Here is a 23,580-nt window from a genome sequence, read left to right as displayed (position 1 = left end):
TATTTAATTTAGGCAATAAAATGTTCGATTGAAAATTTTCAAATTGTTTATAAATTAAATGACCATAGGTATGTAATATTTTTACAAATGTGTTTCCTTTTATTTCTATATTTAATTTTCACTGACAAACAATATTTATATGCTGGAGAGTTTTTTAAGTGAACAACTGAAACTATACATTTTAGTACAAACAAAAAAATGGGGTTAGACTTTTTTTCCCTTTTAAAGTTATCCACTAGAACAGTCTTTTTTTAGTTAAGCAGGTTATTTTAAAGGTGTTTTTTATGTCAATTCATAAGTAAAGACTGATGGTACTTAGCAGCCCCTAAAATTCACAATTTTTTTGAATTTCAGAGGTATATATGAGTATTCATTTCTGTTTGCTATGATTGTTTTGCAGAGAATTACGTATGGATTGGAATTGTGTTTTATCCTGGCAAAGGCTTGAACTTGACCAATATCAAGCAGCTTTAGATGTATTAGGTATGAATGTATTTTTGTATTTCCTTGTTTAGTTGTCACAATTGGGGGTAATTCACCTAATGCTGCAGATTTTTTGATAATCATTGTTGTGCTATGATTATCAAAATTTAAGTGTGGTAACTATAGCTTGATTTTTTTTAAGCATTGGAAAAATAAGAAAAGTTTAATATCATGTTGTTTCGTCCTTTATTACTATTTTTCATTTTATTTAACTTTAAGAAATAAATTTGACATTTAATACTAATCTTTCATCCTCCCTTCAAACTCTGTCCAATGATGGAATTGGTTTTTTAAAAGATTGACTGTCAAAATTTTATTTTATAGGGAAAAGTAGATAGAGCTAATTTTCATCTATTCTGATCTACAAAATACCACATCACCACCCCTAGTTAGCCTAAAAACGATTCCAATTCAAGTTATTAAGTATTTTGACATCAAAAACTGTAAAAGATTTTTTAACTTTTAAGGTGGTACTTAAAATATTATCAGGAAAGCCGGATAAAATAATCTAAAAATCTAAAAATGTACCTTAAAAGCAGTATCACATTTGTAATATAGTTTATTGTTGTTGTATTATTTTTTTTCTTTTGTTTAGGTTTTATAATTAATGGAACAAATCACTGCAAATTACTACTGTTTAAACAAGTCACTTTAAAATTAGATGTAAGTTCAATTTATATTTTTGATGTATCAGACCTTGGACATTTAACTTAATCTGTGTGCTGTGATGCTCTTTCCTAGATATATACAGACAGTCGTGAACAAAAATTACAACTGAATACCAAAGTTGATTCATGCCATTTTGATTTTATATACGAAGAACTTTTAAATTGGAAAGCGCACTTCTTGTCCTTGCATGAAACACACAGCGTAGGAGATTTTACTAACAGGTATGTAGCGTTGATCCTTAGCAAGTATACTAATACTGTTTTTCTAATCTTTTATAGACAGTTAAATTATTAGTAGATGTGATTTAATTGTAGTGACGTTTTGTGGCTACAAAACTTGTGTGAAAATTGTTTGTGTCTTGCTAGTTATATTTCGCCTAACACTTCTTTGAGTCATTAACAACTCTCTTACCTAAGGACTCCGAAGCAATGACAGTAGTTTAAAAACTCAAAAATTTGTTCCATTTTTACTCTGTATTATTCCAAAACTAGTATCTGTTTTTAACTATAGTTTTAGTTTAAAATGTAGTAATAATACAATAATAACCAAAGGTTGGTGCAACCACTGAGGGCGTTATTTTCGGTACAGCACGTGGTAATTGGTTATTATTGTATTTGTTAACCGCCTAAGTTAGATAAAAGTAAAAAATAAGAATTTCGGTTTACTGTTCTTATAATAATATAATCCACTAGCACTACTTCCGTTAACACTTAAGGTCAAAATTCGAAACAGTTCTGTCTAAAAACAAACATTCTATGCAGAATTCGAAACTCCCTATAGAATATATCTTTGTAAACAAGACATTACAAAGTTCGACACTTACAGAGGAATGTGGAAAGTTGAATGTTTAACTAAAATTTAGTTACAGTGAATATTGAAGTAAATTTTTTAGGTAGCTAGCTAGCCAAGAATAACATGGGCTTTAACAAGTTTTATATTGACTGAGTTACTAAAAAGCTGAAGAAACGAGTCTGAAAATGAGAGGAGACATATTTGTTATAGTTTTGCCGTCCTGTATTTAGTTTTTTTGATAGAAGTGGATATTAGATTATCGTTTTTCTGGACAAACTAGCCATGTTGAAGAAGCATTCCAGACAGAATATTGTTGAATCTGGTTATTTTAATTGTTAAACTTGACATTGTTGTTGTTTCTATTCTATTCTATTCTAAAGTGTTTTTATCAATAGATGTAATGTAGGAGTTAGATATATAATCATTTCCAATGCTTCCTTAAAACTTGTTTTTCGTGCTTGTTTACATTTTAAGCTACCATTTTTCTTGACGTCAGGCAATACCGCAAAATATTGCCCTGTTGTTAAGAGCGCTAAGGCAATCAGAATGCCTAAAAACCTGTATTGCCTGCTTGCAAAATCCAGACGGTTAACAAAATACAATACAATCCTTTCTTAGAGAATGTAGCAACTTTTAATTCAAAATTATGTTTTTTCATCAAGTAACTTGTTTAAAATGTCACACATTGTATTTGGACACTCTGAAAATAAGTACTTCCATTCTGTGTTCTTCCTTATACTGCGATTTTGCTGGATGATATAACATATAGATTCGTCCCATTGTCGAAAGCTGTAAGTTTCCACCAGCTGTATTGCTTCATATATGTTTTCTTTATTTATTCTATTTGCTCCCTTACTGTAGCAAATCTTGATCACTTCATCAGCATGGTAATAATGACAGAAGTTAATCAAGCCTACAATATCAGACCACGATAGAGAAACATTGGCTTCAGTATCTTGTAAAATCTTTACAAACAGCTGAACTGTAAACTTATCAAAATCACCACATAACACAATGTGTCTTCGTTTCTTCTTGTCAGCGTCATTTATTTTCGTTTCTAAAGCAGTCTTCATGACAGGTACAAAGCACCTTACTACAAATAACTTAATCAGTACTTCAAAGTCGTTTCCTACTAGGGTGACATTTTCATCATGTTCTTTGTAGTAATTTAGCAGTTTATGGTTAATGCTAAACATTGTTGTTTCGTGATTTGCTTCTTTCCTTGTTCTCTCGCTTTGTCCTTGTTGGTAAGCCTGATCTTTTTACTTGTCTGTAGGTATATCAACAGTTCTAATGTGCAAGGCTAATCTGTTTTTAATATGTCTAGCTATTGATTCCTTATCGATGATGGTTGTTGTCCTGGTGATTTTAATAATCAGCTGATTCCTATTTATAAAAAAAAACTACTTCACATGTTGTTGTTTTGATATTACTTTAGCATTTAGTATGACATGTTAATAACAATGTAGAAATACTAAATGTTTATCCTGTTTAGAAAATTGTAAATGATAATAAATTTCAAGAGTTGTACAGACCTTTTCGTCAAAATCAAATAATTTAGCATTGGCAGGAGATTTGTTTCTTAACTTAGAGTTCATTATCCATTTCAACAAAAAAAACTTTACCTTACTTTCCAAGCTGTTAAAAATTGCTTGCTAACAAATAAATGGTTAAGATATCATTTTGCTTATGCAGTAAAGTTAAAAAAATCAACCTTAATTACTCAGTTTTTTAGACAGCCTTTGCTATTTAGTCTACCACTATCAATCTACTATGCAACCACCTAAAGAATATTTAAAAAAAAAGAAGATTTCAGTCTAGATGTCATAACGTTTAAATGTATATTAATTAAATATTAAAATTTTATATTTGCTATTAAAACTTGTTTAGTTTTTTATATCGAATAAAGTTCTGAGAATTTTAATTAAATCATCGCCTAATTGCATTCTGAGAATTAGTTTATAACTTTATATTTTTTTTAAAAAGTCACAAATATTTTTTTATGAAAGTGTTTTCTATTAATAAGTATTAATATATATTTTCCAACATCTACATGTCAAATTTATTTTTTATTAACAAAAAAAACATTAGGGCACAGAATAAACATCTAAAATTTGCTCACTTTACATGTTGCTTTTATTGATTCTAAAATTTAAATATTATATAGATAAAGCCTTTCACTGCTCTAATTTACAAAGTTACATAAAAAGATATGAAAAGTAAATTTTTGTAAACTTTTAGAAAGCCTTATTGCAAAATGCTGCTCTTCAACAAACCCTTTATTATAAACCAATTTATTTTTTACTTTCTTGCCAGTGAGGATACTATTTGTTTCCAACTTGTAACCGACTAACTAAACAACTGACTAACTATCAATTCCCTAAATTGCAGTAGAAAGCTCATCAACAAGGTTTTATTCGCAAAGTTTTATTTTAGACAAATATTTCCTAGGGAATTATAACCAGCAGTGCAGCAGACCATTGCATCATAGTGCAATATGCCAAACAACTAGGCTATCGCAAGTGAACTAATGTGTAAATAATTAATATTTCGACGAAATTGCTAAATTGGAGCAAAATAAATTCAATCTTCAAGGCATAACTAATCACAACACTGTAAACTGTAAAGAGGAAAGGACATATGAAGAAAGATTAAAAATACACTGTAGGGATTCAGAGAATTTTCCTCTTTCTGTCATTTGTTTAGGAAAGCAAAACCCACGCAATTTTTTTCATAAAAAATAGGCGATTTAAGCATACTATCGAAAAGACAATTAAATCTATGTACAGAACTTATTTTAAAACGCATCAATTTAATGTGGTGTAAAAGCTTTCGTGAATGTATTACAAGCTTCTGAAAGTGCACATTAAAAATATCTTTTGTATGTGGATTAACGCTTTGCTGGTACAGAAAGTGTTCATTTTTTCTTCAAATTACGGAACACAACATCCGGGTCATTGACTAGGTGCATTAAAGTCTTAAATTTTTAGCTTCCCATATTTATACTAGCCAACGTGAAGGCATAGAGGAAGTAAATCAATATTTATTTAATCATATTTTTAATTTTAAATTTGTTACACAATTTCGTGTATAAGAATATCAAAATTCTAACCAGGCTGATCATGATTGTTTATTTTTTCGATTGTTTAAACAATAGACCTTTGTTTTGAATCCAAAATCCCAGCCTGATATTTTGTATGAAGCATATTCTTATGAAAGAAAAAAGCGTGTAGGTGTACACTATTCACTATTCTCACTTTTTTTTAAAGATTTCCCACCCAAGTGTACCCTTTTCCTTGTTTTGCTTTTTTTAGTAACACCTAACACTCATCCAAATAACCACTGTCCACTCATCCAAATAACCACTGCCTCCTCTTTATTTATTTTGGCTATATTGTATCATGCTTTTTTATAAGAATTTGGTTTGTTTGCTGGTATTTAAAAAAATAGAGATAAATAGAAACAATAGAGAAATAAAATAATGACCAGCCCAGTTAAATTTTTGATATTCTTCATATAAAAGAAAATTACATTTTTAATATTGTTTCCTTAAAAAGGTATTTTTTAAGAAATATCACTGGTCGCCCTTTTTTAAAAAGGCAACTGCAATGTTACTTTTTTTAAATATATACAAGTTTACTTTTCAAACATTTTGGACATGATACGAGACATTGTAATTGGATGTTCAACAAAAAGTGTTTTCCAGTTTGCGTCTTTTCGTATACCAGGATATGTTTTTATTAAGTACAAAATTTGATCGTCCCACTCTTCAAACATGTAAACATCTATTAGTTGCACTGCTTCAATAAGAGTATTCCATGGAATTCGGTTTTCTCCCTTTTTATAACAAAACTTTACAACTTCTTCAGCTTGATAGAAATGGCTAAATCGTAGCAGCTTGACAAGTAAACTCCATGAAATATTACTGTGAAATGTTTTATCTTGAAGTATTCTCACAAATACATTCACTGTTTCTTTGTCCCATTCTTGAGACAACGTTATATGTGTTTTGTTCTGACCCTCGTTTATTTTTGTTTCCAACGATGCTTTCATAACAGGTACAAAACATTTAATCACTGATAATTTTATTGCTACATTAAAATCCTGCCCTTCCAGCATAATATTATTATCATTTTCAAGGTAAAACTTTAACAGCTTAGCACTGATGTCCATGTTGTTTTTGTAGTGTTGATGCTTTTATGTTTGTTGAATTCATAAAATATTTTTTTGCTGCTCTTTTAAATTTGTATATCCTCAATGTTTTATAGCAATCTTTTTAATTAATTTACTTTTGTCTGTATAGCTACATATATCTTCTCAATGTGTGTTAGATTCGTTCTTAATGAACAAGTTTGAGCATTATTTATGAATTCAATGGCTGTAGAAGAGTTGATATAAGAGATTAATTAATATGTAATAAGTTATTTTTTTCCACAGGATACAACTATTTTAATTTATGCATGGACTTTGATTTTGATGCAAATCTTCTAGACATGTTTCGGTGAACAACTACTTATTGTTTAAAGTTCTTTGCCAAAAAGTTTGACAAGGTTTTGAGAGGTAGCTTTACATCGAATATGAAGATGTAAAAGTAAGCAATGAAAATGTTGTTAAGGCATAATACAAGTATTTCAACTCAAAACTCAAAACGATTTGACTTTAAGATGTCATATGAGTGAAGTCTGAAGTTTTTAGTAGTTATGAAGGTAATGACGAAAACTTAAAAGAATGTCTGATCAATAAAATAAAATAATAAAAAACTTACTATTAGTCTGTTACGACATGTTTCTAAAAGCTCCGGTCAAAGTGTCTTGTTTTTCTTCATTTGGTTAATTTAGAATTTAGACCCGCAGTATTTCTAAAATAATGCTGAAACGAACAAGGCAAAAACATAACAAACAAAATATCATATAGAATCATCAGACACATTAGTACTAACCTTAACCTTTTACAAAACTCCTGAAAACTGTAAATATAAATAATAATTACAGTATTAAGCATTAGAACTTTTAAATAATTCCAATCCCAGGTAATATGTACTTAGAATTTTAAGAAGGCATAGGGGAGAGTGTTTCGGCATATAAAATACTGTTTTTGTGTCTTAGTCAAAACTTGTCTTTTCACATCTCTTGTCTTTTCAAATTATCCAAAACAGGCTTTGTATGCATACTAAAATTTCTTAATCAATTTAATAGTTTGTTATTTTTTTAATGGGAAAGAAATAGTGTGTACCTGAAGATATTATTTTGGTTTGTCTGTTCAGTATTCATATTATTGTGGAAAGTTTATCATTTCTTGAACATGATAGTTTAGTAGGCGACGTTTTAGGAGATCCTTCTCCCATCATCGGGCAAAGTAAAATGATGTTGAGCATGTATTTATATAATTGCAGAGGAACGAAATTCTTAAAGTACCAGCAAGATCCTTCGTCGAGTTTTAGGGTAACACAAGATCAAATGCGTTCTTAACTCTCAAGACACCCTAAGAAGCACTTTGTCTAAACCAAAAGACAAAATAAACCTGGAAGAACAAAGCAATGTTGTTTACGAAATCCCGTGTAAAGATTGTGATGCAGTGTATATAGGGGAAACAAAAAGAAAGTTTAAACAACGAGTACAAGAACATATGCACGCAGTAAGAAAGGGAGATGTGAAGAAAAAGTCACCAGTTTAATTGGGATGAGAAGAAAATCATTGACAGAGAATCCAGAACAACGGGCAAGAGGATTAAAGAAACCATCAACAGTGAACGTAACAAACACATAAACATCATCTCGTATCAGCTTCCTAAGATTTTGTTACTAGCCCTACAGAAGAAGTAGTTACCTACATCTAGGTCCGAAAATGTTAATTACTGTAATTAACTATAATTATCAGCTCGTTTCTGATTGGTTAATCTTTATGAATTTCGATCCTTTGCAATTATATAAATACATGCTCAACATCATTTTACTTTGCCCGATGATAGGAAAACGATCTCCCAAAACGTCGCATACTAAACTATCATGTTCAAGAAATGATAATCTTTCCACAATAGTATGTACCTGATTCGAAAAATTTTTAACTCCTCTAGAAACCTTCGTATTGAGATGTTGTTTTTATTACAGAATATAATACTCTTAAGCACCTTGTGTTTTTGAAACTGATTTTTATTTATTCATTTTGAAGCAATCATTGAATGTAATATTGAATAAATTAAGCGGTTTATTATTTCACTCTTCATCATGTCTGCATTATGAAACAATCTGCTCCACATCCCCAGACGACCCGATAAATCAAGAAATATAGGTGTGCTACCGTCAGTAAAATTAGTACCGTGTGTGAATTTAACTAAATCAAATAAGATCCTAAAAGAGGTGTAGACATCAGTAATTAAACATTGACAAGTTTAAAGTGTGTGTTACTGATATTGAAATGGCATACTAAGTTAATATTGTTTACAATTTTAAAAATTCATTTTTAAATTACATCCAGGGTTGTAGCTTGCACCTGGCTGGTTCGATTGTGATGATATTTCTATCTGACTAACCAAATCTTTTTAACCTTTCCTAGAGATGCTGTTGTGACAAAGAAAAAGAAATCAAAATTGCTATCTAACTTTGCATTTAATGCTGATGTTTCACTTGAAAATTGCTCATGTGATTTGTACACAACATTAGAAGAATCCTTAGGTTCATCTTTATCAACCTTCTACTTTGGAAATGTGACTCTCAGTATCAAGGATGGTAAGTTTTTTTTATTATTTGACTGCCTAGAATTGTTGAATAAGAATTCCCGCCAAAAATACTATAAAGTTGTTGGCACTTATTGTAGAATGATATAAGGGGCTCCTAATAAAAATGATTTTCCATATTTTCTCTCTATAAAACTCACAGTAGTTTCTATTATGTCCTCATAAAGTTACATAAGCATCCCTTTTGTGATAGATGTCAACAAAACCACCAATGGTATAAACACAGAAGATATGATTGTTTCAAAGGTGTAGGGTAAAAAAGGGTATTAATGTTGTAAATACCCTTGCACTCTGTTTTTACATGAAATAATAACTTTGTTCACTGTGCTCTGAGTAATTCAGTTATTCTTTGTGTGTTTGTTAAACTTGAAATTTAAACTTTTATCTGTTGTAAGATTTTAAAATATATGTAATTTTATTTCTTCAGGTATCATTGACAAGAAAACACTATGGTAAGCCAGTGTTATTTCTGTACTTTTTGTGTTGATTCATATTTGTTAGGTGCTAAGATAGGTTCAGAAACTAATATGTGAAGATAGATTATCTTTGGCCTGCAGTTTTTAAGCCTAGAAAATCTAATGTTTGTTTTGCATGCTAGCCTCAAAAACATACTGTGCAGTGTGTTTTATTCCACCTAAAAATGCAAATGTGTCTGTATTTTACAAACCCTACTTTTAAATAGTTTTTCTTAAATGGAAACTGTCCTTTGAGAAATACTTTAAATAGATTGAAATAATCAAACATGCTCAATAAATAACGGAACAATAAAATAAAAATATGCCATTGGTTCAAATTTTTTTGTTAAACTATAGATAGGGACTGTGAAAAATGCACTTAGACAGAAGAACACTGAAAAAATAAAGAAAATTTAGAAATTTGTTGGCTCATTGTGTAGCTGTAAATGCCAAAAAATGTATAGATACGTGACGTACTTTTGAAAGAATGGTAGAAATAAAAGTATTTTGATGACATTGTCAATCCATCTGTTCCAGAAAGGGTGGTATAACCCAGGTTTGGGGTACTTACCCAATTTAGTTCCATAATCTCTCTAACGTTAAAGTTTTCTTTATGACAGGTATTATAAATGCAGGTATTAAAAAATTGGTATATTTTACCAGTCTTCTCTACAGTAAGTGTACATTGAATTTTTCTTGTCTACTGTTTTTTTAATTGATCCATTTCTTTGTAGCTGTGGTATATCACTAAATGATGTTTACTGTTATATGAATGTAGAGAATATTCTCACCGAGAACGCATGTACATTTCCATGTCAACTGGAGGATGATGAACCTACGTGTTTGCCTTCTTCTGAAAGACATGCATGGGGTAGAATATTTGAGCTTGGAAAAATCTCTTTACAAGTATGTGACTTATTGTTTTTTTTCTGATTGAAAAAAGCTAGCTTTTTCATGAGGTCAAAAATTCAGGAATTTGATTGGAGAAATTGAGGAATATTCAATACATCTGATAGATCTGTGTATGTAATTTTTGTCGTGAGAAATTTCGACTGGTGGAAAGCTATATCTTTGTCAATTGAGGGGTTACATTTTCACTTTATTGCTCGTATTGATCTGAAAAACCTTAATCACCTTTATTTTGTGCAAGCCATTTCCCTGAACATTTGGAAATAGCCATCTTTGTAACAATCCTTTTTTGTATTGAATCTGAATTCTGGTTAATCATCTTTTCAACACATGTCATGTGGGCATTTCAGCTTTTTTGATCCGAAGTGTTGTTACTACTGGTTAATTTAATGTGTCGCACTTTCACATGTTTATTATGTTCATTAAGATTTGGTGTTAAATGTGAAAAAACTTTTTCTTCAAGCAGTTGCTTTGTGCACAAAAATGAAGTGAATGGAGATATGAATTATTGAGGGAAAAGAAGGGAAGTCTTGGACCTTGGACATATTGTTCACACTGTGGTGTATTTGTTTTACGTTTTTTCGGCTTCCCAACCATCCAGTGTTCTAGGCCTAAGGTAGCAGGTTAAGAGTACAAGGGGATAATTAGTTTTGCACTAACCATTCATTATATTCCTTAGCTTGATGTGCAACCAGGTCTTATAAATTGTAAATCAAAAGTTACCTTTATCTCACTTGAATGGTCACTGGCTATGGGTACCTCTCTTATCAATTTGTTAAGAAGAATGAAAATCAAGTCATTCCAACAAAACATGAAAGAAGGAAAATCTGAAGGAAAAAATGAAAGGTCTTTTGAAGGTGATTTGAATTATTTCCATTACTTCTTTTAAAAATATAAGTCATTAAATAATAGCCAATATTATTATGTTGTAAACAAGCCAGCTACATATGTCGTCAACAGGCAATGATGGAAATCATCTTTAACTATTTATTAATTGTCTAACAAATAGCCACAGATGATTTTGTCTCCTGAAGCCTGTTTGTCAGGAATACGTATTTACAAGTTCAAAAAAGAAATCTGAAATGATATTAAGCAGAATCTCACACGTAATCAAGTTTACTTAAAACAATTTTTATTGTTTTAGTTGATGCAGAAGTTGAGGTGGAAAATATCAACTTATTTATGATTGGTGATAAAGAAGGTAACCTGAAATGCCAATTCTGTTGTTATGCAGTATTTTTATTATGTTGACTAGGCTGATATGTAACAAAATCTAAATACTGTAAAAAATTTCACTTGATTATGTATCAAAAAATATTTTTAAGAAATTTGGTAATCCATTATCTCTATTTTGTAGAGCTTGAAACGTTAATCAATATATTGTGTATGATATGGGGTTTTGACGAATATTTAACCCTGTTTGATATGGGGGCTAACAAAAATTGCCTGTGACACATTTGAATTTTAATATCTTGTTGATTGTCAAGAAACGTTGTAACTATAAAATATTTTTATGATAGACAACACTTCCAAAGTTTTAACTCCACCTATTAAGGTCTTATAAATCTTAATTCCTGTGAGTTTTCCCACTGGTTAATGACTAGGAAGTCATTCAAGTAACAAAGTTCCTGTAATATGTATTTTTATTTATGTTCAGGTGGTTACAACTCACTACTGTTTAAACTTGACACATTCAATGTTGCAACAGGTGACAAAACAGAACCAATGATGATGGAAGCCAATGGAGTTGTGTTTACCCAGCTCACTGAGTTGAGGCAACTCAAAACGGTATGAAAAATCACTTGATGTACTCTATCACCTGTTTAATGTCATGTTCTAAAATCTTTTTCTTTATTCCACTACTTTTTTTCGTTTTAGATTTTTGCTAGTCTAATTTATTTATTGTGTATCATCAGTATTAAAGAGTTAGATTGGAGGAGTTTCTATTGTTATTTAAAAATGTTTGTCTATTTGTATGTTAAATTAAAACTAGTGAATACATTTATTTTCTTATCTTAGCTTTCACACTCAAGGGTTTCTAAAAAAACAATACCATTGCTTTTTTTCTCTTGTTGTAATAATCTGCTCTTTTCATTTATATAATGTAATAACCTTTTTTTAGGGTGACGTATTTTTCTGCAGTAAATCAGAAACGTATAGGAACAACTTATTCGTCATCCCATCAGTTTCTGCTTGCACAAAAAATTTTACAAATCTTGTGGTAGGTTTACTAGTTTGCTTTTGATTGTAGTTGGTAGTGTAGTAACAGCAAATAATGAAACAGCTCTGATTGTTTCCAATTATTCGTATTTGTTGTAAAATAACGGAAGTGATGTGTTGAACATTGTAAAGTTATTTCATGTTTACCATTTTAGGATTGTGTATTTCCAAAAAATTTTGTGCTTTAAAGATAGAGTTTTTTCTTGTTTTTACTTTCGCCTTTACTAAAACAATTTATTTTTATGTTACAGACTTTTAATGTGAGTATTGGTGTTGTAAACATCGACTGGACACCAAATTTACACATGGCTCTTTACGAACAAATTACTGAAGTAGAGACATGTATTCAATCAGTTAACGGTAGGATTTTTGCATTGCTTTGAAATTTAAGAAAATAAAGTAAAAAATTCTATACGCACATTTACAAGTGGTGGAAAAAAAAACATTCGTTTTGCATTGAGATTTTAGGAACACCTACTTTTCAACCAATGTTTTTCAAAGAAATATAATTTAATGCAATATTCTTTTTCAATTCAATATTCCTTTCAATTAAATTTATTAGGGAAAACATTTACTGTTGTTTTGCATTTTAGAATTAGATCTTCTGCGAAACAAAGTAAAGGATAAAAACCCAAACAGTTCAAATGCGTTTGAGGTGAAATTCAGCATTGCATCATTTGCTCTGAACATGGCAACAGCAAAAGACCATACGTAAGAAAATTAATATGAAAACAAATAGAAATAGTCTAAATTTGTTGAAAGGGAGATTTTTTAAACTAGTTAGTGCCCGTGGAGATGTCCACAGGTTCACCAGTCCTTTTTATACTTCATTACATGCGTCTTGCTACTTGTGGTACCATTTTGCATGACTGACACATGCATATTTTCGTTGAAATTGATCACGTAAAATCTTCATCATTGATGTTACTTCTTTTCCTGCACATACTTGCACATTCTGAACAACAGTGTGTAATGAACGGACCACCAAGATGTTATCAAATCTGATAAATTGATTTTAAAATTTTTCGTAAATGCTCAGAAACTTTTAACTGCTATTTTAAATTTCATGATCTTTTCTTTAATATAAACTATTATAAGCTGACTGATGAAAAAAGTTTACAGTTCTATCTGAACTATTTCAAGACTTGCACAGCCTAAATATTCAATGTAGGCACTACAATGTAACTGTGTAATGTAACTGTTTTGATTTGTCTCACAACAATTTTTTTATTATTTTTAGTTTCGCTTTACAATCTACAGGCTTTGCAGTTGATATATGTGGCAGAGATATAAATATTGAAAATTCAAATATTGGGCTTTTGTTTGATGGTGTTGAGATTTTTCAATTTGAGGTACACATTTGTATGTTTTGTAAAGATAAAGAAAGTAAAGAAAATCAATTGATTTTTTTTTTTTTTGCTTTACTAACGCAAGATATTGTTAATTTTGATACGTGTTATGCATCAAACATTTTTCAGAATGTTCAAGCGAAGCAGCTTCAAGATGAAACATTGCACCATGTAAGGCAAGACTTTAAATCTCTACAAGTGGAGAATAAATTTTGGTAGGTTACATAACAACAATAACATATGTTATCGTTGTCTCCAATATATTAGGTAGCATTAACAATTTACAGTAAGTTATTTAAATGTTTCTTTACGATAAGATATTTTTAACAGAGAAAATTTCAATAATATGCATGTTGGGCCTTTGGTACTTTGGGTAAAAAATATTTTAATCTACATAAGTTTCTCTGATTTCTCTGAAAATTTTGATACTACATTTGGTTTTATGATTTCTTTTCTAAATACAGGAGTGTTTCTGCTTATAATGTATGCACAAACTTTCCGTATAAGTTTGATTTTGGTGAATCATTGGAAAAGGTACAGTTTTTTATTAAAACATTTTTTTGTAATGTGTCGATTTTTATTATAAATAAAGTTATTAGCTGTGCAACTGAACCATCAGAGTAGAGTTTAAAAACATTTTGACAGAATACGAGACGTAAATTAAAATAACTGTAGTTGTCATTTATCATAGTGTTACATAATTTGATGTATTTTCTTTAGTTTCAAGCTATAGTAAAGATGCTAAAACTTTTACACAAGAAACCAAAACCTGTTGATTATGTTGAAACATTACTCCCCGACTTGCATATCAAATTGGAGGTAGATTAATTTAACTTTCGCAGCAATTAAAAACAAAAAGTAACATGGCTTGAAGAAGCATGCTTGTCCTGCGTAAAAGGTTTCAGCCAAAAGCCTAGGTTTTGGGCCTAGTTTGGGCAAAATCAGTGTTGATTGTGAACCTTAGACAATTCTTTTATGCCTTCAACCTAAAAATTTAATTACGTTTATTATTCTTCAATGCATCATCAAATAAAACAAATGGCTAATAATGACTGTTACAACTAATCTTTTTCTGCCCCTTTTTACGTGCAACTGAAATTGATATAAACTGTCAAAAATAGAAACAGAAACTATTATTATAAATGTTGTGTTTTTCTTTAATTTATTGTTCGGTGATACCAAAAATCTCAAATATTTCTCCTTTTTTACAGCATATTTTTTTATTAATTCTATTAACTTGTAACAATGTTGTTAGGTTGTTAGCTAGAAATTTAAAATTGCGGCAGTTAGCCCCAATGGCGAATTTTCGAGAGAGACGATGGCCATGGTGGCATCCAGAGGAACAATTTTGAAATTTTATGGTTTCAAATGCCCTTAAGCAACTCTCAAGACAGTGATTTTTCATAACATCAATCAAAGTTTTAAGACATTACTGTGTTTTATAACTCGATTGCTACCATTTTAAGTCCTTGTGCGGAACTATTTCTGATCTCACTGATGGTAAATAAAATTAGAAACAAATGATCTAGCCTCACATACATGAATTAAAATAGTGTAAAAAATCGCACAGTGTACCATTGTAACGAAACCTAATCATGGTTAGTACTGGCTGGTAAAAAAAGAAAAGCAACTTGTAGAAAAAAATAGACACTTGGAAAAGTCAACTAGTAATTTCAATTGACTGTCTAACAGACAAAATGAAGGCTTGCTAAAACCCCGCTGTTATATTAGCAAAATTTATCTTGTCCTATGGACTTTATTTAAAATTAATCTAAAATTGAACTCTGTTCTGTATAATTAATTACAGCTATGTATATTCCACCGAATTATTTGATGCAAAGTTTTTTGACGATCAATTTAGAATGTCACAGTTGAGTTTGATGACGATCCATTTGAAGTGCGCCTTGGCGATAACTTTTTGGTAAGTTGTCTAAATTTTTCACAATAAGTTGTATTACTCAATGGCTATTATCTAATAATGTTGAAAGCAAGCATATGGTAATAATAGAGCACTGAAACCTAGGCTATAGTTGATTATCTGAGGACATGAGGAAAAACAATAGAACAAGAATTTGGATGTTTTGCTTAAATCACTAAATTTAATGATTTGTCTGCAGGGTTTGTTATTGAATCTAAATTTTCTAACTTTGGATAACAGCATATATATCAGCCTGGGTAATAGATGTAAAAAAAATCCATTAAGTGCTGTGATTTATATTTCTGTAGTTGTTGAGTGATGAAATTGAACAAGCTATTGAAAGAGAACAAAAACTAGAAGCAAAGTTGAATCAGATCAAATCAGAAAAAGGAGCACTCATTTCAGGTACAAGTAGTATTTTGTATATTTTTTTTACCTGCACTTTTCATCCTTTGATCAGTCAAAACAACCAGTTCGTTAGATTAAACTGATAGTTTGTTTTTCTTTAGGAAAGAAGTTGGATGAGCTCAAACGAAATTTAAAAGAAAAGAATGCCCAGATATATATCGATCGTTCAAAAGTAAGAGATTTTACTTGGTAATGTTTTTACTTGATAAATGTTCGCTACAGAATTTTAATTCAAAGTACATCGAATGTGACACCGTCATGAGTGATTTGGTGAAATATTTTTGTTTTGACTTGAGCTTCTCTCCCACTAGGAAATGTACGAAGATCGTCCACCACGGAAGACATTGTTTTTGATTTTTTTCAAACAAATTGAATTGTCAGTACTTGCTGATGATTCACTGCATGGAAAGGAAAATATTATATCACATATGACAACAGTGGACCCTGATAGGTATGGAGAAAAAAAATTATGTTTACTTCGTTTGCTTCTCCATTTTGCAGATAATTTTTGTCCGTCAACATCCTTAAAGCTTAGTGCCTATGTTTGTTATTAAGAAATAATTCTTTCCTTTTCTAAAATTTCAGTCCTTTTCCTGATAACCTGGAATTTACTACGCTATGGGGCAGAATGATCAGTGGGAAATTTAACTTTTTAAAGGTAGGTTATACTTTTTTTATTGTCAAAAAAGAAGGTTTGCTCAGATTTTCAGATTTTTCCAAATTAGATTGTTTCGTAAGCATTATAGGGAAAATCAAACCTGAAGTTAAGATGTCAATTTTTACTTGGAATATAAGTTGATAACGATTATGAACTTATGTTTTGGGGATCTTAAAGTTGGTTATTTTTGAAAAAGCTATTTTTGTCTTAAAGGGAACCAGAGGTAAAATAATGTTGTTGGACTTTATAGAGCTTAAAAGTTGGTTAACAAGTCCTTTTTTTATAATAGAATATTTAAATTGTAAGTTCAATATCATTTTATACCTCGAGTTCCCTTTAGGGTATTCACGTTAAAGATTTTGGCAGTTTTTTATTTCATATTTTCTATTGTCATAATTCTTGACATTAAAAGGACAACGACTCAAACTTTGCCGACATTTAGCGGTTACAGAAACAAAATGAGAACTACTAAAAAGATGTTTAAAATGGTGTAGCTTACTCAAACCAGGCCCTTTATATGATCTTGTGAGTATAATCCTAAGCCATATTAAAGCTTGTGTTCAATTTTTTCTATAAACAGACAAGCCTATCAAAAGTAAGTGAATAAGTAAGTAACGGAAAGTTTAGCGTCCTTGGAGATTCCATTCCAACGGCTGCCTCTTCCTCCCCTCAGACTGTAACTATGTTACATTACCGCTAGAGATACGTATGGCATTGTTTTAACTTGCTTGCCTGCCACACATGCCCATTAGCAGTCAGTAGATGGCACGAAATTGGTGAAAAACACTACATTTTAAAATATGCCCGAGTTATGACTCGAACTTGAAACCATATCATTACAAGCTGAATGCGTTGCCACTCCACCACCTCCTTTTTGAAAATATGGTACCTCAAATTTGCCTTACACATTGTGTTCAATAGTTTGCTTTTTCTTATGACATAAAATTTAATGGCCTTTGCATTCATAAGCATATTCACTACGTATGCTTCATTGTTTTGGTTGCACTTAACATCTGCAACATTACATACTTGGTTTTGCTTGTTAGATGTTGATTCGAGATTATCCTCAACCATTGTTATCCATTGAATCCTTCACCACACGTGGAATGATTATTGGATCTGAAGTTTGCGGAGTTGAATCAGGTAACCTCCACAAAGTTAAATAAACAAAAGTTGTTCTGATTTCTGTAAAAACAATTCCAGTAGGCAAGATCACAAGCAATGGGCTTTTTGTTGAGGCTGATTTATAGTAACTTTTCACTTTCTTTTTTGTAGCTACGAGAGAATTAAACATTGAAATTGGTCAACCTTGGAAAGAACTAACCATTGTGAAAAATATGCCACCCTTGAAGTTTTACTATGATTTAAAATGGGGTATGTTTATTGTTTCAATTTTATGGATAATAATAAGGTCTATTTAAGTGAATTTTGATTTTTTTTTTTTCATTCATATATATTTGTTATTTGTAATTGTTTGCCTAGAATAAAGTTTAAAAAACAGGTTTAAAAAACGCAATTTCAAAGTTTTTATTTTAACTGCTTATACATAGGTTAAGTTAACTCTGTGAAAGATGTTCAGTTGAATTGATAGTCCCACAATCTATTCTGGAAAAAAATCGGTTGACAGCCTTAAGAATACTTTTATCGATTTATCTTTTTAGATATGTCAAGCTGTCAAGTATCATGGGGTGCTCACTTTGAACCCACATTTGCAATGGTGGCCCAAGCGTTCGGTAAAAATTTTAAATACAGTTAGTCACCTGTGGGTAAATAAGAAAACAATTTTTATAGCTTTTAACCTAGTACTGGTAAAAATCTTTGTTTCACTGTGATGTTCCTGTATGTCAAAGCAATAATAATAAAAATAATAGTTGCTGTTATATATTCATAAACTTCAAGTAAATGATTAATGCGTTGATAATACTATATAAGGATATTTTTTTGTTTTTGTAGATATTCTCTCGAAGGCCAGTATTGATCCAAGTCCACCTCTTCCCTTCTGGGATAAGGTTTGATATTATTTGTAATTTGAACTGGAGTGTGTTGTGATAAAATAAGGTTTTTTTTAAAAGATGGTAAACTGGTTTAAAAATGTCAAATTTTCTAAGGAATCCTAGCAGAGATATATTTCAAAGGCTATTGACTAGGAAAAGACATAAATACATCCAATATATGTTGTATTTTACGTGTAAATAGTACAATGTAAATTTTTTAGGTAACATGGGACACTAAACTTTGGATAAGCCTTATTTTATTCTAATTCTCTTACTTTAAAGCCTAAAAAGACTCTTTATATGTTCTTAAATAAAGCTAAAAGAATGATGATGTATTTCATGGCTGTAATCTTTGCATCTTCTAATATTTTAGAGTATTTTCGTAAAACTCCTATGTTTGTTTTTGATGTAAAATTTCATCATCTTGTTATCATAATTGCACAAAGTTATACAATCAACAAACTTAAGAAAAATTTATGAAAAAATTATGAAAAAATATTTGATTTGATATAATTATTCCTTTACATAAAAAAATAACTATTCATAAGGGTTTGCCTCGTTTCCTCCTCTCAGTATTTTAAGACATTTCGAATTTAACTTTCAACACAAGCTAAATATGTCTGTTTTATTATATTTTTACCTGAAGGCTCTAAACTCCACAAAGATATCCAAACTTAAAAAGTATGTGCCTTATTTACTCTGTACCGCACAATAACTAGTTCTTATTCCCATGTATCATAAAAGACAAGTTTGATATGCGAAAATAAATATCTGGCCTCAGTGTGAGTGTGAGTGTCAAGAAATACATTGTCACTTTTTTGTTTTATTTAAGGACGTGCTAAGAGTTCTTTCAAGCTTCGGAATAAGTTTTTTTTTATTTCTACCAAGAATTTTATATTGTCATATTTTACATGTAAAGTATTTTACTACGAGTATCCACTTGTTTTTTGTTGTTTTTTTTGTTTGTTTTTATAACTGATTAGAATGTACACTCCTAATGAATAAGCATGTATTAGTCCCCAAATAAGAGACTCATAGTGCAAGATATTACGGTGCTAAAAATTACAGTGCCAAAAATTGCAATTCCAGTTTCATATTAGCCTTGTATAAAAGCATTGTAAAATGTTAGTAAAAAATAATAGTATCTTTTTTTGTTGCTTTTTTAGATGCGATTATTATTTCATGGTAAATTAAAGGCCGATATTGCAGACTTTAATATTTTGTTGAGTGCCTCCACTGATCCATACAATACTACAGAGACATTAGAGATTGAGTGGAGTGCTGTTACCTTGGAATGGACCAATGGTAACTTAATTGCTAGTGCTTTGTGTTGGAGCAAAAAATATGGGTTTATGAAGGCCCATTTTAAAAAAATGCCAATGAGAAAACTTGAGGATAAAATATTATATTTATTTTAAATACCGAACTACTAATTTTATTTTTTTCAAAAATGTTCTGATAATGTGAGGGTGTCTTGTTGATGTTACATATTTGTGTATAAGTATTTAAGATGTGTTGCAGTTATTTGTGATACATTTTGCGATTTGAAGAAGTTTTGTTTAAATAAACTCTTTATTGCACCACTTCCATAAGGCCATCATTGTTATAGTTGAAAAAATATTTTAAAAGTTTCAATGCATGCTATGGTATCTTCAATAAAGCCTAATAACATTTTGACAGTTTTCTAAGGACGATGATGATGTTCAGGCTTTATGCGAAAGCCATTTACGTAATACAGCAATGTTTGTTTACACGTTGTACGATTGTAGTGATTTTGTAACAAACGTTTAGGCTTGCTGTGATGAATTTTCAGTATTTTAATAAAGTGCTGTGATGGCTTTGTACAATTTGACAACTTATTAGCTCAATGTAGTGATATATAAATCTTGTTGTGTTTCGGCAATGGCAGGTTTTATAGGAATATCTTTCATTTTTATTCAATTAAAAAAAAAAGAAATTTATCTATGGATGTATGCTTTCTCAAGTTTAAGGACAAAGTGGGATTGTGGAATTTATTCTGACCTTAATGTAGTAGCTTAGTCCCACTTGTATTATACCCATGTTTTATCAGAAATTCTATTTTTTTATGCTATAGAAAAATGTAATTAAAGGTTCTTCAATTACAACAAAAATCCTGCAAATGTAATATGTAGCATAGGGTAACGCAAATTGTATAACCTAACATTTGCTTGTAATGTTTTTGTTTACATCGTAACTTATAATAAAATGTTTTGTGTTTATAGGAAAAATTTCCATTGATGGGGACTTTGATTTATTTACTCGTACAGCATCAAAATATGATGACAGTCAAGTTATACACTTTCCTGATTTCAAATTAGGGTAATCCAATTAAGAAATTAAACTATTTTGTATTGTTATCACCTGTTTAAAGTCTTGAAGTGTATTTTTATCATAAATAAGGTTTATAGAAAGAAAGAACAGTGTTTATTTATCGTGTTTGTTTAGGTTCCAGTTGGAATGGTTATGTGCTGGAGACTGCAATGATCACCATAATGTTTATCCAACCAATCCAAATTACATTGATGAAGAAGTATGAAGTATACATATTTAGGAAAATTAAGAATTAAGTGCAAGCAAATTAAATTCAAAATATTTTGAATAGTAAAATAAGTAATAAAAAACACTTGACAGTGATAAGGTGATTCGTGTATTCAACACTGGTCTTACCATTTGTTATTGCTTTCCATAAAGTGAACAATTTTAATTAGACCTAATGTCAATGAAAAAGTTGGAGAAAAATTCTTGTCTTTTAAAGTAAATGTCATTTCTTATTTGCATCTTCTACTAATAGACCTCTTTCGGCCTGAAAAGTTGAAACATAGATTTCTTCAACCTGAAACCAATAATATTAAGGTGTATTTGTTGTCACTAAACTGTGTAATAGTAGGTGTGAATATTGTGTGTGGAATATTTATTTTTAGGAACATGATTCATATGCTATGTTTCGTTCTTCTAATTTAAATATGAATGTTTCCATGGAAGTATCCACTGACCATTCTCAGGTAATGTGTCATCTTCCTTAGTTCTTTTTCCAGTTAGCTGTTCCTTTTGTTGCATAATTAGGCATGTTTTTTTATAGGAAACTTAGCAAAGAGCCTAGTTCTAAAAGTTCACAGTGTTTTTAATTTAGTTTATTTATTTTTTATTGAAAGATTGTTTTATATGTCAATTCTAAAGGTAGCTCGAAAAGTTTCTGAAGTTCAAGGCGATCGTAAAATTATTTTTTTTCTAAACTGCACAGACAATTGTTAAAATAAACATTTAAACGCATTAAATAAATGTTTGAAACTTAAGTATTTCACTTGCACCACAATGACTTTATAAACAATTTTACTTTTTTACCTTTCTTTTCCAAATATTTTTAATCAACAATATCGTAGTAAAAGTTTCTTAATTTTTTGTAATTTTGTATGTTTGGAAACTAACTAGTAAAGATCACTTTTCTTAAATTCAGACGCAGTTAGGAGATGACCCTCCTCATGTGTTTTTGTATGCAAGTACCTTTCGCTGGTTTCAAAATTATCAAGCTGTTGTGATTAGCAGAGTTTCAAGACCAATAAAACGTGGTCCCTTGTTTAACAATGTGAAACCGCGGAAACTAACATTGGGAAGACATTTCAAGTATGCTAAAATTTGTATTTTTTTACAAAGAAGTTGCGTATATTCTCTCCTAATTTGCTCTTTGGTCTTATGTTTCACTAATCATAATAAAAATGTTTGCCACAATGATGAATTAACAACTCTTAAACAAAGCAGTACCATTTAGATTTTGATATATATTTGATTTGATATTTGATAGTTTGATATATTTCATACAAGGCAAAAAAAAACACAACCTTAACGAAATATATAGGTATTAACCCAAAGGGATGGAGTGCATCTGAAATATAAACAATGTATAGTTTTGATTAAAAGATATCTTTTATCTACTGTTATTTATTTTCTAGATTAGTTGGTGTTGATTTTAAATTTCCATCTTTAAATGTGACGTATTGGGGATCATTTGAACAAGAAGTTGGTTTTGAAATCACCATCTGTTCTGGACTTTTATCAGTTGCTTACCAGGTAACTTTGACGGACATATTTACCTGATGTACATAAATATTTATATTGTTTTTAAACCCTTGCTATTTTCAGATATGGTTAGCTTTTGTTCAAGTTGAATAATTTCTGAGAATAGATGTCATTGTGTCTGAAATTTGTCCTTGTCCTTTCTAGGTGTTTATCAGTCCACCTGAAGGCATGGATTTGATTCGTAGGCCAGTTGCCAATTGGATAATCAGGGGGTTAAACAGCATTTTTGAAAAAACACGAGTTTCACTTCTTCAGTCAACTGAAAAGAAACTTGATGCTGAATTCACTGAAGATGAATTATTATGTGAAGAAGATGAGAGTGCTGTGAAGAAACATTACTTGTTCAGTGTATCAAAGTAAGTAGCATTAAGTGAGTAAGTGATGAAAGTAAGTAAGAAGGGTTTTGTTTTAGAGTTTTAATATCTGGCAAAAATCTGTGTACCAATTTTTATTGCTGGCCACTGATGTTACCATATTGGTACTGCTTTAGTAAAAGAGTGGTATTTTTAGATTATTTTATTTTAATTTTGGTTGATATATTGTCAATAAGGATATAAATTTTTATTTTATTGACAAATTGAGAATCTACATACCAGAGTTAGTAAAAAGCAATTAAACATTTTCTCAGTTTTTGCCCTCCCTGGTCACTTCCTTGCATGAACTTCTTAATTCATTTCTTGGTTTTTAGTTTTGCTCTTTTTTTCTTTAGAGTTGAATATCAAAGACAGTCAGCCATCTTAGAGGAGGCTTTTACACACAAGATCTTGCTACACTGTTTTAAAGGTGCATGGACAGTTATCAACAGGGAACTAGCTGTTGGTTTGTTTGCTGCATATTCCAAAATGCAGGTACTTTCCTTCACCATGACAATACTGTTGGTTTAATATAAATAATATTT

The 23,580-nt window shown here is 30.3% G+C and overlaps 2 protein-coding genes across 3 annotated transcripts in view; one reads left to right on the top strand and one right to left on the bottom strand.

The window, feature by feature from the left end:
- The window catches only part of LOC130623682 (protein hobbit-like), a 38,160-nt gene that overhangs the window by 4,473 nt on the left and 10,107 nt on the right, over nucleotides 1-23,580 (top strand). For both annotated transcript variants that reach the window (XM_057439192.1, XM_057439193.1), the window contains exons 11-44: nucleotides 13-68; nucleotides 401-483; nucleotides 1,079-1,146; nucleotides 1,225-1,373; nucleotides 8,496-8,668; nucleotides 9,104-9,128; nucleotides 9,866-10,037; nucleotides 10,720-10,897; nucleotides 11,185-11,241; nucleotides 11,698-11,828; nucleotides 12,163-12,261; nucleotides 12,512-12,620; nucleotides 12,854-12,971; nucleotides 13,501-13,612; nucleotides 13,739-13,824; nucleotides 14,074-14,143; nucleotides 14,330-14,428; nucleotides 15,471-15,530; nucleotides 15,836-15,932; nucleotides 16,037-16,107; nucleotides 16,247-16,386; nucleotides 16,521-16,593; nucleotides 17,640-17,736; nucleotides 17,869-17,967; nucleotides 18,255-18,326; nucleotides 18,547-18,602; nucleotides 19,754-19,892; nucleotides 20,831-20,927; nucleotides 21,054-21,138; nucleotides 21,530-21,610; nucleotides 22,063-22,229; nucleotides 22,556-22,673; nucleotides 22,827-23,038; nucleotides 23,392-23,530. In XM_057439192.1, coding sequence (XP_057295175.1) covers nucleotides 13-68; nucleotides 401-483; nucleotides 1,079-1,146; nucleotides 1,225-1,373; nucleotides 8,496-8,668; nucleotides 9,104-9,128; nucleotides 9,866-10,037; nucleotides 10,720-10,897; nucleotides 11,185-11,241; nucleotides 11,698-11,828; nucleotides 12,163-12,261; nucleotides 12,512-12,620; nucleotides 12,854-12,971; nucleotides 13,501-13,612; nucleotides 13,739-13,824; nucleotides 14,074-14,143; nucleotides 14,330-14,428; nucleotides 15,471-15,530; nucleotides 15,836-15,932; nucleotides 16,037-16,107; nucleotides 16,247-16,386; nucleotides 16,521-16,593; nucleotides 17,640-17,736; nucleotides 17,869-17,967; nucleotides 18,255-18,326; nucleotides 18,547-18,602; nucleotides 19,754-19,892; nucleotides 20,831-20,927; nucleotides 21,054-21,138; nucleotides 21,530-21,610; nucleotides 22,063-22,229; nucleotides 22,556-22,673; nucleotides 22,827-23,038; nucleotides 23,392-23,530 — 3,588 coding nt within the window. The remainder of the gene's footprint in view (nucleotides 1-12; nucleotides 69-400; nucleotides 484-1,078; nucleotides 1,147-1,224; nucleotides 1,374-8,495; nucleotides 8,669-9,103; nucleotides 9,129-9,865; nucleotides 10,038-10,719; nucleotides 10,898-11,184; nucleotides 11,242-11,697; nucleotides 11,829-12,162; nucleotides 12,262-12,511; nucleotides 12,621-12,853; nucleotides 12,972-13,500; nucleotides 13,613-13,738; nucleotides 13,825-14,073; nucleotides 14,144-14,329; nucleotides 14,429-15,470; nucleotides 15,531-15,835; nucleotides 15,933-16,036; nucleotides 16,108-16,246; nucleotides 16,387-16,520; nucleotides 16,594-17,639; nucleotides 17,737-17,868; nucleotides 17,968-18,254; nucleotides 18,327-18,546; nucleotides 18,603-19,753; nucleotides 19,893-20,830; nucleotides 20,928-21,053; nucleotides 21,139-21,529; nucleotides 21,611-22,062; nucleotides 22,230-22,555; nucleotides 22,674-22,826; nucleotides 23,039-23,391; nucleotides 23,531-23,580) is intronic.
- Nucleotides 2,230-3,717, bottom strand: LOC130623692 (uncharacterized). The gene is made up of 2 exons (XM_057439203.1): nucleotides 3,570-3,717; nucleotides 2,230-3,330 (listed from the first exon to the last, which is right to left on the bottom strand). The coding sequence occupies exon 2, from the start codon at nucleotides 3,138-3,140 to the stop codon at nucleotides 2,589-2,591; it is 552 nt and encodes a 183-aa protein (XP_057295186.1). The 5' UTR covers nucleotides 3,141-3,330; nucleotides 3,570-3,717; the 3' UTR covers nucleotides 2,230-2,588.

This window comes from Hydractinia symbiolongicarpus, chromosome 13 (assembly GCF_029227915.1).
Source record: "Hydractinia symbiolongicarpus strain clone_291-10 chromosome 13, HSymV2.1, whole genome shotgun sequence".
NCBI classification, from domain to species: Eukaryota; Metazoa; Cnidaria; class Hydrozoa; order Anthoathecata; family Hydractiniidae; genus Hydractinia; species Hydractinia symbiolongicarpus.
The sequence above is the reverse complement of the archived record's forward strand: the minus strand, read 5'-3'. Positions and strand labels throughout refer to the sequence as shown.

What these genes read in the sequence shown, in the direction of transcription:
- LOC130623692 (XM_057439203.1), bottom strand. Translation starts at nt 3,140, where the DNA reads ATGTTTAGCATTAACCATAAACTGCTAAATTACTACAAAGAACATGAT.